At 61.2% G+C, this 13,597-nt stretch overlaps 1 protein-coding gene across 6 annotated transcripts in view; it reads right to left on the minus strand.

Annotated features, from left to right (window-relative positions):
• Positions 1 to 450: 450 nt before the first annotated feature.
• Positions 451 to 13,597, minus strand: part of Lmf1 (lipase maturation factor 1) — a 73,252-nt gene continuing 60,105 nt past the window's right edge. For 5 of the 6 annotated variants that reach the window (XM_040278649.2, XM_078024388.1, XM_040278647.2 and 2 more), the window contains 4 exons: positions 10,932 to 11,118; positions 10,511 to 10,664; positions 10,175 to 10,358; positions 451 to 7,523 (listed from right to left, as the gene is read on the minus strand). In XM_040278649.2, coding sequence (XP_040134583.2) covers positions 6,924 to 7,523; positions 10,175 to 10,358; positions 10,511 to 10,664; positions 10,932 to 11,118 — 1,125 coding nt within the window. In that variant the 3' untranslated portion in view covers positions 451 to 6,923. Of the gene's footprint in view, positions 7,524 to 9,796; positions 9,910 to 10,174; positions 10,359 to 10,510; positions 10,665 to 10,931; positions 11,119 to 13,597 lie in introns of all 6 variants that reach the window. The other variant, XM_005323632.5, reaches the window with a different exon arrangement.

The following is a 13,597-nucleotide window of genomic DNA, read 5'->3' on the forward strand; positions in this document are numbered from 1 at the left end:
TGTTGTGGGATTCATCTTGAGGCCACTTGGACCTGGATGTTTATTTTCCTCAGTAGTCGGGGGTCCTCCAGCACCTGCCGTACCTGGTCTCTTTCTTACCTGGTGCTGAGCACGTGTGTGTAGAGGAACTTGAGACTACTGTGTCCAGTGAGTCTCAACCCTGCGTGTTAAGCCCCCAAGGCTGACGGGAGATGGCCACCAGGGAGCTGCCACCATGAAGCAGGCATCTCCGGAACTACTCTGCCAGGCCACCACCCCAATGTCTCTAAACAGGGACTTACCTTCCCAGCCATGGAAGCCAGCAGTTGAGGCCTGGGCAGGCTGTGTGCCCTCAGGGATCAAGGGGGTCCTCCCCCCCCCCCCCCCCCCCCCCCCCGTGACTGTGACTGTGGCTGATGGCCATGTGGCTGCTCTCTGCTTGCCTCATTGATTCAGGGCCACCACAGCCAGGATGATCTCTTAACTTTATTATACTTGCAAAACACTATTTTCCAAATTGGGCCCTATTTGCAGGTTTGGGGATCAGGATGTGCATTTATGTCTTGAGGTCCACCATTCTATGATGGTGGTTCTACAGCCACCCAGGTCAGTCTCCTGGTGTCCCCTTCCTGCCCCAGCTGGACCCACAGACCCATGAGGATGGGAGGGAATAGCCTCCAGCGGAGGCCCTTGCTGGTTCTTGGTTCAGAGGTGAGGTTGTGGGGATCAGCCTAGCTGCTGGCTTCCTCCAGGGTCCCTGCCTTAGGGGCACAAGGTCTGAGCTCAGCATGACAATCTACTGCTGTCACCAAGGCTGTTTCCTCACTGTTACTGGATTGGAGGAGGCTGCTGCTAGTTTGGCAGTGGGTCCTGTCCTGGTACCAAGGGACGGGCCTGAGCAGGCTGTGCTTGGGATGTTCACAGGGGAGGATGTACCAGGGCAGAACCTGGGATGTACCAGGTACATATGACAGGTATATTGTGGGATGTACCAGGTCTAGACCCACTGCCAAGCCAGACAGCTGCTGCCTGTCCCGGGGGATGCTCCCTGGGCACTGCCTGCAAGGACTGGGCTCAGCACTGGAATCCCTGGGTCCGAGGGGCCCTGTGAGCATCATGGCATCTAGGCCGGGGTCTAGGTGGACACCATCTGCCCTGCTGGCAGGCCTGTCCCTGACTCTGCCAGCAGACTGAGGCACAGGGAGTGTATCCAACCAGTTCAGTGTCCTGGACTTGTGCTACAGCACAACTGTGGTGCCCAGCCCTGACAGGTGACGCCCGGCTGTCTATATCCCTGTCCCCAGCAGGCGCAGAGCCTCCCCTCACTGTGATATCAGCCCTGGCTTGGCCCGAGACCTCAGGCGCCCTCCACTGGCCCTGGGGATGTGGCAGGAGAACTCTGCAGTGATGTGTGGCGGGTCAGTGCAGAGCTGCCTTGAGGCCTTCCAGTGGCCACCGCCACCAGGGGGCCCTCTGGGCTTGGCAGCCTCCACTGCTTCCCCAGGGCTCCAGGCTGCACCAGGCCAGCCCAGAGCCTATGTCTGGAAAACCTGGCTCTGTGCCCTCAGTGTTCATGGGGAGGACGGACAGGCTGCTCACTGTGGGCTGTGCAGCCCCAGGCGGGATAGACTTGAGGTGGGGGATGGCGGGGTAGGGGTGCTCCTGACAAGGTGTGGCCACATCCCAGCAGGCAGGGCTGCGGGGAGAGCGCTCCTGTTCTGGAAGGTCTTGCCAACCACACTCAGGAAAGCTGTCAGCCAAGTGTCTGCAGAGAGGTGCCAGGGAGCTCATGTGTCTGTGATGCTGCCCGCCAGTGGGTACCATCAGACCCTGGTGTCCTGTGGGCCTCCCCTGCGAACATCCCCAAGGCCTGGGCCTGTCCTGTGTTGCCCCAGCACTGGGCTGTGAGGGAAGCAGTATCCACAGCCCTCTGTGGGGCCAGCAGGAGTGGGGGGCCTGGCCCTGGTTGCAAGGGCGACTGAGGGCACTCGGGGCTACATTCTGCCACCTGCTCCCAGGTTGGCAGTGTGTGATCTCTGGGGGCTACAATAAAGGGCCTCACCTGGGGCTTCAAGCAGGAAAGTTTATCCTCCCACTGGTTGGAGGCCCCTGGGTCAGAATTCAGGTGTGGGCAGGGCCACCCTCCGTTAAGGTTGGTGGGAGGACTGTCCTTCCTGCCCTGGTCTCGTCCCTCCTCCTGTCTCCTCTCTGAGCACCTGTCACTGATTTGCAGACCTCCCAATCCTCAATTCTTCTCAAGGACTCTCTTCCCAAATCTCACATCCTGAGGTCAGGGTGGATCTGAATTTGGGGACACTACCCAGCCCACTGCAGTGGCATCATCTGGGGATACTACCGATCCTCAGGTGGAGCTGATGCTCCAGTGAGGGGGCAGACAGTTGCAGGAAGGGCCAAGCTGTGGGGACTTCCCCAGGGGCTGGTGGAGAGCCTGTGCCTCCTGGGCCGGGCGGGTACTGATGGGCCTGGGCCTGGCCCCACCTCTGCTCACAGCAAAGGCAGGAACGGAGCCTGGCTATCCAGCCCTGCAGCTGCGTGGCTGCCCCAGGGCGGACGTTGAGGGACACAGAGGCCCTGGCTACTGCTGGTAGTGCTTGGTGTTCTTCCATCCAGTTGTGAGTGGGGCCATGTGGGGAGAGGAAGCCACTTGACGGAGCCCAGCCCACCCCAAGGAGCAAGGCTGTCCCCTTCTTCTATGCCCAGGCAGCTGCTCCCTGGCTATCAATCCAGGCCATTGAGATGCTAATGTGCCTACCATGGAGGGCACAGCTGAAGGGCTGGCACCAGTGCTGGGGCCCAGGTGCAGCCTGCTGGAGCCAGGCGAGGGGCCTGACCTTCCCTGAGGACAAGTGGGTGTTGCCTGCCACCTGGGGGGTATAGTGTGGTCCCACTTGGCCCGTCCACGTGGTGGCAGCCTCCCTGGCTGTCCTGGCAGGTGAGGCTGTGCTCAAGGCACAAGGCTGCAGTCTGCCTTGGGCCTTGCCTGTGCCACTTGAGCTCAGAGCTGACTTTAGGAAACTGCAGCCAAGGACAGTGGAGTTACCAGGGCATGGCACAAGCTGGATGGCAGGGCAGTGTGGAGGGTACATTCGCCCAGGGCCCCTCTCCCTTCCCACATGTCCAGTGCAAGGCTCCCCGTGCCCAACACAGCAGGCTCTGAGTGACATGGGTTACTGTGATGGGAACACATGCAAAGTCTGAGCCCAGATGATGTCCACAGCAGACATTAGCATGGTCAGAGCCCGGTGGCCCCCAGGCATGGCCCTGGCTTGCAGCCATACAGGAAGGAGGCCGAGTTTTCTGTGTGGGTGCTCTGTGGCAGCGAAAGGCTGGTGCAGCTGCCCTGGAAGAGTGCAGGGGAGCTGTCTCTGCGCCTGATCCTGTGAGCAGTGTGGCCTTAACTTGCTGCCTGCACACCGGGCCTCTGACTGGGCTGGCAGCTTTGTTGGTCCTCCTGGGGTGTGGCAGTGTCTCTCCTTTCCAGTGACTTTACCCAGGAGTGGCTGTGTGCACAGGTACCGAGGAGGCCGGAGCCTGCACAGAGGGGATCAGGACCATGGCACCTTGGGCCTGTCCAGAGCTGGGTGTAACTGACATAAATGAAACCCACCTATTTTATACCACAGTGGCTTCTGACAAACATACACACTTTCTGGTGTGTCCCCCGGCCCCATCCTTCCTGGGGACCCCTTCTAATGGAAGGACTGTGCTGAGCCAGTGTTGACATCAGATGCTGCCATGGTGTGCTGCCAGCCACGTGTGGGAGAACCCCTGGCTCCTGCTCTCCCTGGCGGATGCCCCCAGGCTGTGCTCACTCCTGGGGAGGCCCTGGGCAGTGCCTGTGTGGCTGTGGGAGTCGCCATCTAGCTTCTGCAGGTGGGTGGTGCCCATTACTCTGAGCTGTCCAGAGCTCCCCTGGAAGAGTCTCCCCTCTTCCTCCTTCTGGGACTTCTGAGATGGTGTGTCCAGGGTCGCCATGACAGCCACATCTTCCCTGGGTCTTCCCCTGACCTAGGACCTGGGCTCATATGGGGGGCAAGTTGCCTACAGTGTTCCCCTTCTCCACTTGGGCCGTCTTCAGCTCTGCTGTGTGGTTGCAGATAAGGCTGTGCAGCTCACTACTTGAGGCCTGCAGGGATGGCCTCCAGGTCAGTGAGAAGTTGAGGCATGGCAGGTGCTGGGAGAAGGGCTCTGCTGTCCCTCAGTTGCATATTGACACTAGGAAACCCTTGGCAAGTGAGGGCCCAGCAGTGCCCAGCAAGTCAAGGCAGGTTGTGGGCTGAGACCGCTGGGTTCCAGGGCTGACCTCATCTGGCGTGGTCTGGCCACCATCTGCACTGGGGTTGGGGCAGAGCCCTAGAGTAGCGAGCCGCCTGGTCCAGACCCGGTGCCAGCCTAGGTGGGGCCGGGCTGCGTGCCTGAAGGGAGGAAGCAGCCGGCTTTACCCAGGCCTGGAGATGACTGGCAGGGTGAGGGTTGAGCGGGCAGCAGCAGATGCTGCGGGGTGGGCATCACTGAGGTACATGTTTGTAGGCTACCAGGTGGCCCCTGCTGCCTTACCTGAGCTGGACGTGGCACCCCACCCCTGTAAGGCCCAGCGACTCCCCCCAATGCCTGATACATGTGGACAGCCCAGCCACTGGGTGGCAGGCGGCGAAGGTAAGTCTCCAGCCCCATTGGCTCCTGTGTCTTCCCCAGACGCAGAAGGGGGCCGGTGGCCCTGCATTGGCGACTGCAGTTGATGTGCTGTACAGTGTCTCCAGTCCCTGGCCTGGTCCAGGCTCTCAGGACACTCAGGGACTGTGTTCTGGAATCCGGATGTAAAACAGACATAACTGCAAAGTCGGTCATCTTGAACTTGACACTGCATTCAGTCCGTTCTCCTATGGCCTCTGCCTCTTCCGGGCCACCCAACCTGCTGCTGAACTGCTCCCAGGACGTGGCCACAGGCAGTCACATGGGCACTTCTGCATCTGGTCCCTTCCAGAACCTCGTTTCCAGGGTCCTCCTGTGGCCAAGGCCTGCCCATCAGTAGACTGATAGGCCTCTGGCTGGCACGAATGATGCTGGAAATGTTGTCCTCAGTCTTCCCGGGCCCATGGCTGGAAGTGTGACAGCAGGGCCCAGCTTTGTCCCAGGGGACTGTAGAGGCAGCAGGTCCATCCTCTGTCCTCAAGGCTCCATCTGTGCTCCCCTTGTGGCCACGGATGGCCAGTGCTCTCCAGGTGCACACTGGGATTTGCATCTGCTTCACAGAAGGCTCCATGCGTGTCCTCCTCCTGGTCCTTGCTGGGCTTTTGTCTCCTGTGGTGGTGTCTGCATGCTCTGGACACCACTCTGAGATGCAGTCCTGGTGAATTTGGTGACCTGTCCCATGTCCTAGGGTGTCCCTGGTGTCCCATTTGTGTCTGCAGTTGGTTCTCCTTTGGGATTTCTCCCGTTTAACTTCTGCACATGGTGTGAAGGGCCCACACATTCTTCAAACTGGGATCTCAGCACCCTTGTCAACAGCTGTCTGTAAAGAGTTTTTCTACGCTGCTGACCTGTGCCAGTGCCAGTTTTGGCTACTGCAGCTTTGTTGCAGAGTTTGAAATCAGACTGTGAGGGCTCTAGCTTTATTCCTCGTTATTTGCAGTCACAAGAGCCTGAGAATGGGGCTCCATTGCGGTAGATGAGGCCACCGGACCCTGGACAGGCCTGGTGGAGCCTCAGGCCACTCTCCCATCTGTGTGCCTCTCGGGAGGCCCAGTCTTTACTTCTCGTCCTGGCTGGGCTAGTTCCCGGGCACCCAGCTCCTCTAGCTGGTTCCTCAGTTCAGCGAGTGACAGTCCCAGGTCTCCGGCTCCCACTCACAAGCACCACCCACCCCACACTGGCTCCTGTTGTCAGCGCCCCAAAAACCACACTGACCACTGCAGATTGAGTACAGCCAGGCACTCTGCCCTGCGTGGACAGTGCCATGGGGAGCTGAGGGCAGACACAAATGTGCCGGCTCCTCAGGGAGTAGGGCTGGTGAGGGAGAGGTGACTGCGGTCACCATCAGGACCTCAGGACCCTGGAGTGTCCTCAGGTGAGCAGATGTCCAGAGTGACCACACCCTGAGGTGGGGGTCTCCCTGAATAGGGCTGGGCACCTGGAGTCAGAGCCCAGGGGGACACTGCCAGCTGACCCTGAGCCCTGCTGCACCCCAGGAGGCCTGGCTGGTGTCCTTGTCCTGCAGCTCCACGTGGCTGGCAGACACACAGACAGCTGACAGATAATCACGAGCGGGCGGCTGCCTGGGGTGGTGAGCTGCTCCTGCCTGGCCCTCCCCTGGCCTTCCCTGGGGGCGCTGTCAGGCTGGAGGGTGCCTCCTCCAGGCCTGCCGTGGCTCTTGCAGGTTGTCTCGGACCTTGCCTTCCTGCCAGGACTGTGGGGCGGTGGCCGCAGGCTTCCCCCCAGGGCTTGCCTCTCCAGAGGAGAGTCCCTACAGTTCTAGCCACTGCTGTGCCTGCGGAGACCCCTCACAGGGCCCCAGGAAGGGCCCCGGGGTTGGGGCAGCCAGTCAGCCCTGAGGTTGCTGAGGGCAGACTGGCTGGCTCCAGGCTCCCTGCTCCGAGGCCCATCTGTCCCCATAGACACAAGGTGCCTATTTCCCCAGGAGCCAGAGCACTGACCCTCTGTTCCCTCCTAGGCTGACCAGGCAGGCTGAGAGGCTCCACACAGGGGGCTCCCCTGACTGTGCCCAGCTTGGCTGGCCTGTTGTGGAGCCACCTTGTCCCTGGAAGGCTTTGCAGAATGGCTGGCCGTGGAACTGTGAGTAGAAGGTGGGGTGGGATAGGCTCCTCCAGGCGCCTTGCGACCCATCCCACTCAGCCAGTAGGAAGCATGGCATCCCAGCACACCCCCAGACATGGTGCCGCCAACCCTGTGGCCTCTGCAGGTCACTAATACGAGTCTGGGGACATGGCCACATGTGGAGGACGGTGGCTCTGTCCACACCTCAAAGGCTGACCACGTGGGGAGGATGTGGGGTACAGGTGTAGACTACGATGAGCTTGAGATAGTAGAGCTGCCCCATCTAGGTGGGTTGCAGGCCTGGTCCCCTGCTGTGTGGGCACGGTCCCCTGCTGTGTGGGCACGGTCCCCTGCTGTGTGGGCACGCTCAGCCTGGCCCTGGGGAATAAACCAAGCCCTGGGCGGGGCTGCTCCTGAGCTTGGGCAGCTGTCCCCTGTGAGGGCAAGAGGACGGGCAGGTGCAGCACTTGGAGGCCTGGTGCCGGCTGCCCTGTGGGAGACCAGGGGTCGCCCTCCTGGGAAGGGGCGATGGGCACCAGGGAATCACACAGCAGCGCCTGTCCGTGGGCCTTTATTGTGGCTTTGCCTAGAGAGGCCAGTCCTACTCCCTGAAGTAGCCCTCCAGGTCCTCGAGGCGGACTGCGGGGAAGTAGGGGCCAAGCCTCCTGCGCACCCACCACTTGCCCTCTGTGGCATGCTTGCCCCCAGGAAGGCTGAACTTGTACCGCCAGTGCTCTGCTCGGATCCACCTGTGGGGACAGGAACAGCAGGTCAGTCCCCCAGTAGCCCCTATGCCTGCCCGCCCAGGCCGCCCATGCACAGAGCCTGCACAGAGGGAGGCCCCACCCTGAACCTCTAGTGGCTGTGTCCTTCCAGCCCGTGTGTGCCCTGGGCCACAGGATGGTGGACACGCTATGTCCCGGGGAAGGGGGATCCTCTGTGCTCTGGCCTGCACAATGACGAGGGTCTCAGTGTCCCTGAGAAGGAGTGTGGCTCTAGGAAGGTGGGGCAGGCTGGCAGCCGTGTGCTCTCTGTCCTCCTCTTGGCGTTTGGCCCTGGAGCCGTAGGAGCTTTGCCGGGGCCGTGTGGAAAGGCATGAGCCAGCATGGGGCCAAGACCTGGCGAGCCCCATGCCTGGCGAGCCCTGTGGGTGCCGTACCCTGACCCAGCCGGCTACCGGCAGCGCTGGTGGCTGTGGTGACTCCCCTCCTTGGTGTGCCGTCCACTGAGGTCAGCCCTGCTGTGGCTCTGGTCCCTCGGCTCTGGTGTGCGTGCTCTATGCAGGCGACGGTCCTCCTGGTCTGCACTGTCCTCCAGGCTGTTGATGCTCTGGACTGCAACTGCGGCTCCTTGACACCCTTCCCCACACTGGACTCCACCATGTGGCAGCAACGTGCTCTCCAGGAATGGCAGGCCTATCTCTGCAGTGGGAGGCATTGAGACCCGCAGTGGAGCCTGCACAGTGGTCCTGGCTCTCCTCCCTGGAGACCGCTGGACTATGTGTGTTGTGAGTGGTTGAAGGACCTGAACAGCAGCTGCCCAGGCCTCCTTGTCTGCAGAAGGGCACATCTCCAGTCGACATCTTGCTGGCTCTTGGTATGGGTGGCTTCTCCTATGGGTGCCACAGAGTCCCTGATCTCCCTTACCTCCTGCTCTGGATCTGCTGGAGGGGCCAAGCCTCAGGTCACACTGGGAGGCAGTGGTCATGTGCCCGGCATCAGGCCCTTGGCTCTACTAGGAGTCACCTCCTACTTTCTGGGTGGGGCCCATATGGTCTCACTGCCCACTGTCCCCCACTGCTGGGCAGCCTCTGACAGCTCGTGGGCAGAATGCAGCCAGGTCCACCTGGTCCTGGGGCAGGGCGACTGCTATGCAGTGATGTCATTCTGTGATTGTCTTGCCTGGTGGCTGCTCCTTGCCCTGGGGACAGAGGAAGCTTTCCTTGCAGAAACAGGAGTATCTTCTGGCTGTTGGCTGGCAGGGAGCTCTGAGTTGCCCGTCTTTATCGAGGCAGAAAGAAAACCCAGGAGCCTCTGCCTCAGGGCTGTGGCTGGGGGCCTGCTGCCCTCCCTGCTTCAGGACCACCGTTTGTGTCTGCAGCATCCAGAGCTTCCAGCTGTCCTTGGGAACAGGGAAGTGTCCACTCCCTCGTCAGGAGGATCAGGCAGTGGAGCGCATGCTCTGTAGCCATGTTCAGTGTTCCCCTAGAAGTGAGCCCGCTGCTAACGCACAGCAGAGACGGGCTGGGTCTGGCACCTCCAGGTGCCCAGCCTCCAATGGAGACCACCACCACCTCTGGTTTTCAGGCCTTCAGCACTTGGGCTATGGTAGCTCAGCGGCCCTGCACAGGTGGGAGCCTGGCCAGAGGGTCAGAGAAACCTGCCTCAAGTCTGGAGGGACACAGCTCCTGGACCAGAGAGGCCTGGCCACAGGCAAACCTGGGGACCAATGGCCTTGGGGGCTTGTGCTGGTCCAGGTCTGCTGGTGGCCTGCCTGAGGGGTGCTGGGCAGTGAGGGGAGGGCTTCCAGAAGCCTCAGTTGGCCAGGGGCCCCCTGCTTGGGCTGCCAGACGGCGCAGCTGCTGCTGCCTCTGTAGGCCCTCCTGCTGCCTGGCCAGCTGTGGGCAGCTTGACGGTGCAGCTGCCCCGAGGCTTCTTGAGGGGAAACAGGAGCATCTTCTGTCAGAATGGACGGCCAGCTGGGACTGCGCTGTCCCTCGTCCCTGGCTGCTCCCTGGCTCCACACACATCACAGCTCCCACTTAGACCCCAGTGTGGGAGGCTGCAGGGTCTCTGGAAAGCTGGGCTTGGCAGCCATCCATGGCTCCAGTGAATCCCTTACCCCAAGAGGACAGCTCCTGGGCTGCTACCATGTCACTACGCAGACCTCTGCTGGAGCAGAAGCCAGACAGGTCCCTTTGGGCCGAGGGCTGGTGTGGGCCAGAGGCCCTGCGGGAAGGTCTTTTGCCCAGATGGCCTGTGGCCCGTGAGGTCAAGCCTAGGCAAGGCCAGGAGGGGCTTACCTGGGCGGTGGCCTGCCCTCAAAGGGGTTAGAGGCGAGCAAGGACAGGGCCTGGGCGTCGTTGACCAGCAGCTTGCCGGCCAGCTGCAGGATCCACTCATTGTGCTCGTAGGTCTGCAGGGATGGTGCTTGTGAGTCTAGGGTGCAGGCTGTGCCCCACCTCTCCAGCCATTCTTAGCATGGTCACTAAGGGTCTATTGCATGTGGGCTGCCTGCTGGCCTGAGGGTCACTTGTCTGTGTATAGTTCTGCCCCCTCCCGGCCACCTGCCCGCTAGCCCTGTGTCACTGTCAACACTGGTAAAAGCCAGAACGGTGGTCTGTTGCAAGCACCCAGGGCGTGCCTGGGAGGGAGGGAGAGGTGGGGCAGTGCTCCCTCACCTGGAAGGCCGCAAACCACATTAGCCAGTCCAGGCGGTAGTGGTAGGGAGTGATCAGGCATGGCCGCCTCCAGGGGTCACCGGGCTTGCATTTGAACTCATAGTCCTCCCACACAGCATCAGGGGCACTGGCGTTGGGACTCGTTGTGCCCTGCAGGATCACCTCTGTCCGCTCCTTGGTGATGCTGTGGGAAGGCAGAGGCAGGGCCCGTGGGTCTGCGGCACTTCTGTGCCAAGTGGGGTGTGGGCTCTCCATCCATCCGCCTGAAGTGCTGGGGACTCCAACTCCCACCAGCCTGAGCCCAGAGTGGAGGGGCCAGTATGGGGCCAGCGGTACCTGCCAAAGGCCCCATAGCTGTTGACGATCCTGAGTGAGCCGAAGGTGGTGTTCATGACCTGCTTGGCGCTCAGCAGGTTGAGGACCACTGGCACACTGAGCCAGGCCAGGAGGATGCCCAGTGAGAGGTTGACCACGCGGCGCACAGCACAGCCTGCAGAGGGAAGGCAGGTCTTGTCAGATGGCTCCCAAGCCTAGCAAGGAGCAGCAGTGTCCCCTTGGCTTGTGCCCCTGAGACCTGGCTGCTGCCCTCCAGGCTCAAGGAGACTCGGGGACACCTCAGCTGGCCTCCTATCCACAATCCCTTGTAGAGGTCTGGCTGTCCCAGCTCCTGGGATTCAGCAGGGGCCTTCCCAACTGCCCTCCCCTGCCCTTCTGAGGTGTGGCCGGCCAGCATGCAGCTGTCCTTGTTGCGTCCTACCTACGTGTCTTGGCCAGGACTGGGCCCCTTGGGCTTCTTCGTCCTGCAGTTTCAGGGCTCTGTCCTTCAGGCCAGCTGGCCCAGAGGGAAACAGGAATCCCAGAGAGGCGTCATCAAAGCAGCTGAGGCTGGGCACGATAGTCAGCCAGTTCAGGAAGCTCAGGTTCCCACTGAGGATGAGGACCACCTGTGGGGAAGGGCTGGGCCAGCGTCAGGCAGGGCCTCCAGGACTCGCCGCTGCCCTCTGTGCCCATCCCCTGCAGCTGCCCACATCTTCCTTGCTCAGCAAGAAGGATGCCCCAAGGAACAGAGCTAGAGTGCACCCTGGCTGTCAGCTCCAGGCCCTTCTTGTCCTTTGGTGTTGGGGTTGAGCCCAGGGGCATGCTGCCACTGAGCTAGGTCCCCAACCTTTTTGAGACACGGACTTGCTAAGTTGCCCAGGCTGGCCTAGAACCTGTGACCCTCCTGCTTAGCCCTGGTATAGGAATATGCCACCGTGCCCTGTACTAGGCCACCCTATGGTGCATAACTGCCTGCAGGTGGGTGTGGAGCCCACACAGGGGGCAGCCAGCCCAGCGAGGGTGGTGGCAGCTGGGTGGGAAACGTGGAAAGCCAGCCCAGCCCTCATGCTGGCAGTGCTGATCACCTTACCCTTGCTCAGGACGGCCATCCCCTCAGAGCTCCCTGGAGCCTCTGCCCTTTCTTGGGCTTCAAAAGAAGGCAGCTTCCTTGGCCCAGAGGAATGTAGCCAAGGGCCACCCTCTGGGACGGCATCTGCCCCAGCAGAGGGGGCAAGCCCCGGGTCCTCATCCTGCAGTGGACACAGCAGAGGCAGCTTCTGCTGATGCCAGAAGAGCTGGCCTGGATCAGGCCCAAGGGTTACGTGCCAACCCTGAGGTGCAATGTTGCCAGCATCCAGCCTGCAGCCTGGGGCAGTGGCTGCTGAGGTGTGCTCAGGGCTTCCTGGGTCCTGCCAGCAGTCTGCCCAGCCCACGGCTGGGGTCTCCATCACCCAGCTCCCGGGGCCTGTCCCTGCTCTGCTTGCAGGTTCCTTCACGTGCTGCACTTCCAAAGCCCTCCCCATGGAAGTCCAGCTGTGGATGGACACAGCTCAGCACTGACCAAGCCCGAGATGGGGAGAACAGCTGGTACCCTGCTCAGGACGAGGTGGCTGGGAGGAAGTGGTGTAGGGCTGAGGCCCTGCTAGAGTAATAGGAGGTGTCCAGGACTGACCAGAGGAAAATGTGGAGAGCTGCCAATGCCACTCTGGTAGGTCCAGCAGGAGGACGACAAGCTCATGAGGACAGTGCTAGTGACCACCAGCCCACGGGTGTGGTATCCAGGCTGCTGGGGCCAAGGCATGTCCTCTTCAGGATAGCTCTGGTGCTACCCCAATGGCCGATAGTTGTGCTGTGTTGGTGGGAGTGGACAAGGGCAGCTCCCCATGGCCCTGCCCCACGCTCCTGGACTTTGCTCTTGGCCTAGTCCTAGTGAGGAGTGGGAGCTCTGAGGCCATATATGCGGGTGTGACGAGGGCTTCGTGCAGGGGAGCGGGGTTTCGTTGGCTTTGTGGCTATGACTGCAGCTTAGGAACTGTGGATTCAAGGCTCTCCCTGGATCCATTGGGAGAACTAGTTTTCCTAGTTTTTTTTTATTCAAAAATAATTCTTATTCTTCTCTGTTTATGATGTCAACAAACCTCTGGGCTCAAGCAGCCCAGCCCCACACTTGCCCAATCTGCAGTTTCTCTACCAGCTTCCTGGGCTGACCAGGGTCCCAGAGGTGCTGGGCGCCCTCCTGTGGACAGGTAGGGCCAGGGACGCAGGGACTGTGGTTGTGACAGGAGGGCTGTTAAGAGTCCCGAGCCCCCTCCTACATGGGGAGGGTCCAGGGCTGGTGGTGGGCCTGACTTCAAGCTGAGCCCTTTGGGGTGTCATGGTAGGGATGCTCTGGGAAGGATGCCCTGGGAAGCACCCACTCCACCTTGTGCCTTCTGGGGTTGGCCTGGTCTGGGATGGTAGCTGGGAGGAAGCAGCCTCCTCTGCTTGTCCGTGGCTACAGGAGGCCATTTCCTCCAGCTAGGATGGCACTTGAGAGCCCTGGCTTCCTCTGAGTCTCTGCCTCCTTGAGGGCGGGTGGCGGAACTTGCCCAGTTTCAACTTCTCCTCCTGCTCTGACTGCACAGCAGATCCCTCAGGCCAGGGGTCCCAGCCCTCGCTCGGGGGAATCCCAGAAGGCTGGTGTCCAGCCTGCCTATGCCCACTTGCTTACACCTGGGAGGAGCCTGCCTTGTGACCTCACTGTGGCCCTAGAGACATGGGAAGGCCACTTGCACACTGCCTGGGCCGCAGTGCACTCTGGTTGCTTTAGAGGTGCACGGTGAGCCATGGGAGGGAGCAGAGGCCACAGAGGCACCCAGGACTGGCCCAGCAGTTTCCTGTCTGCATCTGCCAGGGATGCACTGGACATGCAGGCCTGGAAAGGAGGCGAGCGCTTGGACCAGGACTTCTAAAGTACCACCAGAGCCCTTGTGGAAGGGCCTCTCCCCACTCAGGGACCTTAGGGCCCACCAGATTGGCAGCCTGGCAGGTCAGCACCCTATGTGACCCAGCCCCACGAACTTTTGGAAAAGGCAAATATGGGGACAGGAAAAGATGCAGGTTGGA

The sequence above is a fragment of the Ictidomys tridecemlineatus genome, chromosome 10 (assembly GCF_052094955.1).
Source record: "Ictidomys tridecemlineatus isolate mIctTri1 chromosome 10, mIctTri1.hap1, whole genome shotgun sequence".
Lineage (NCBI taxonomy): Eukaryota > Metazoa > Chordata > Mammalia > Rodentia > Sciuridae > Ictidomys > Ictidomys tridecemlineatus.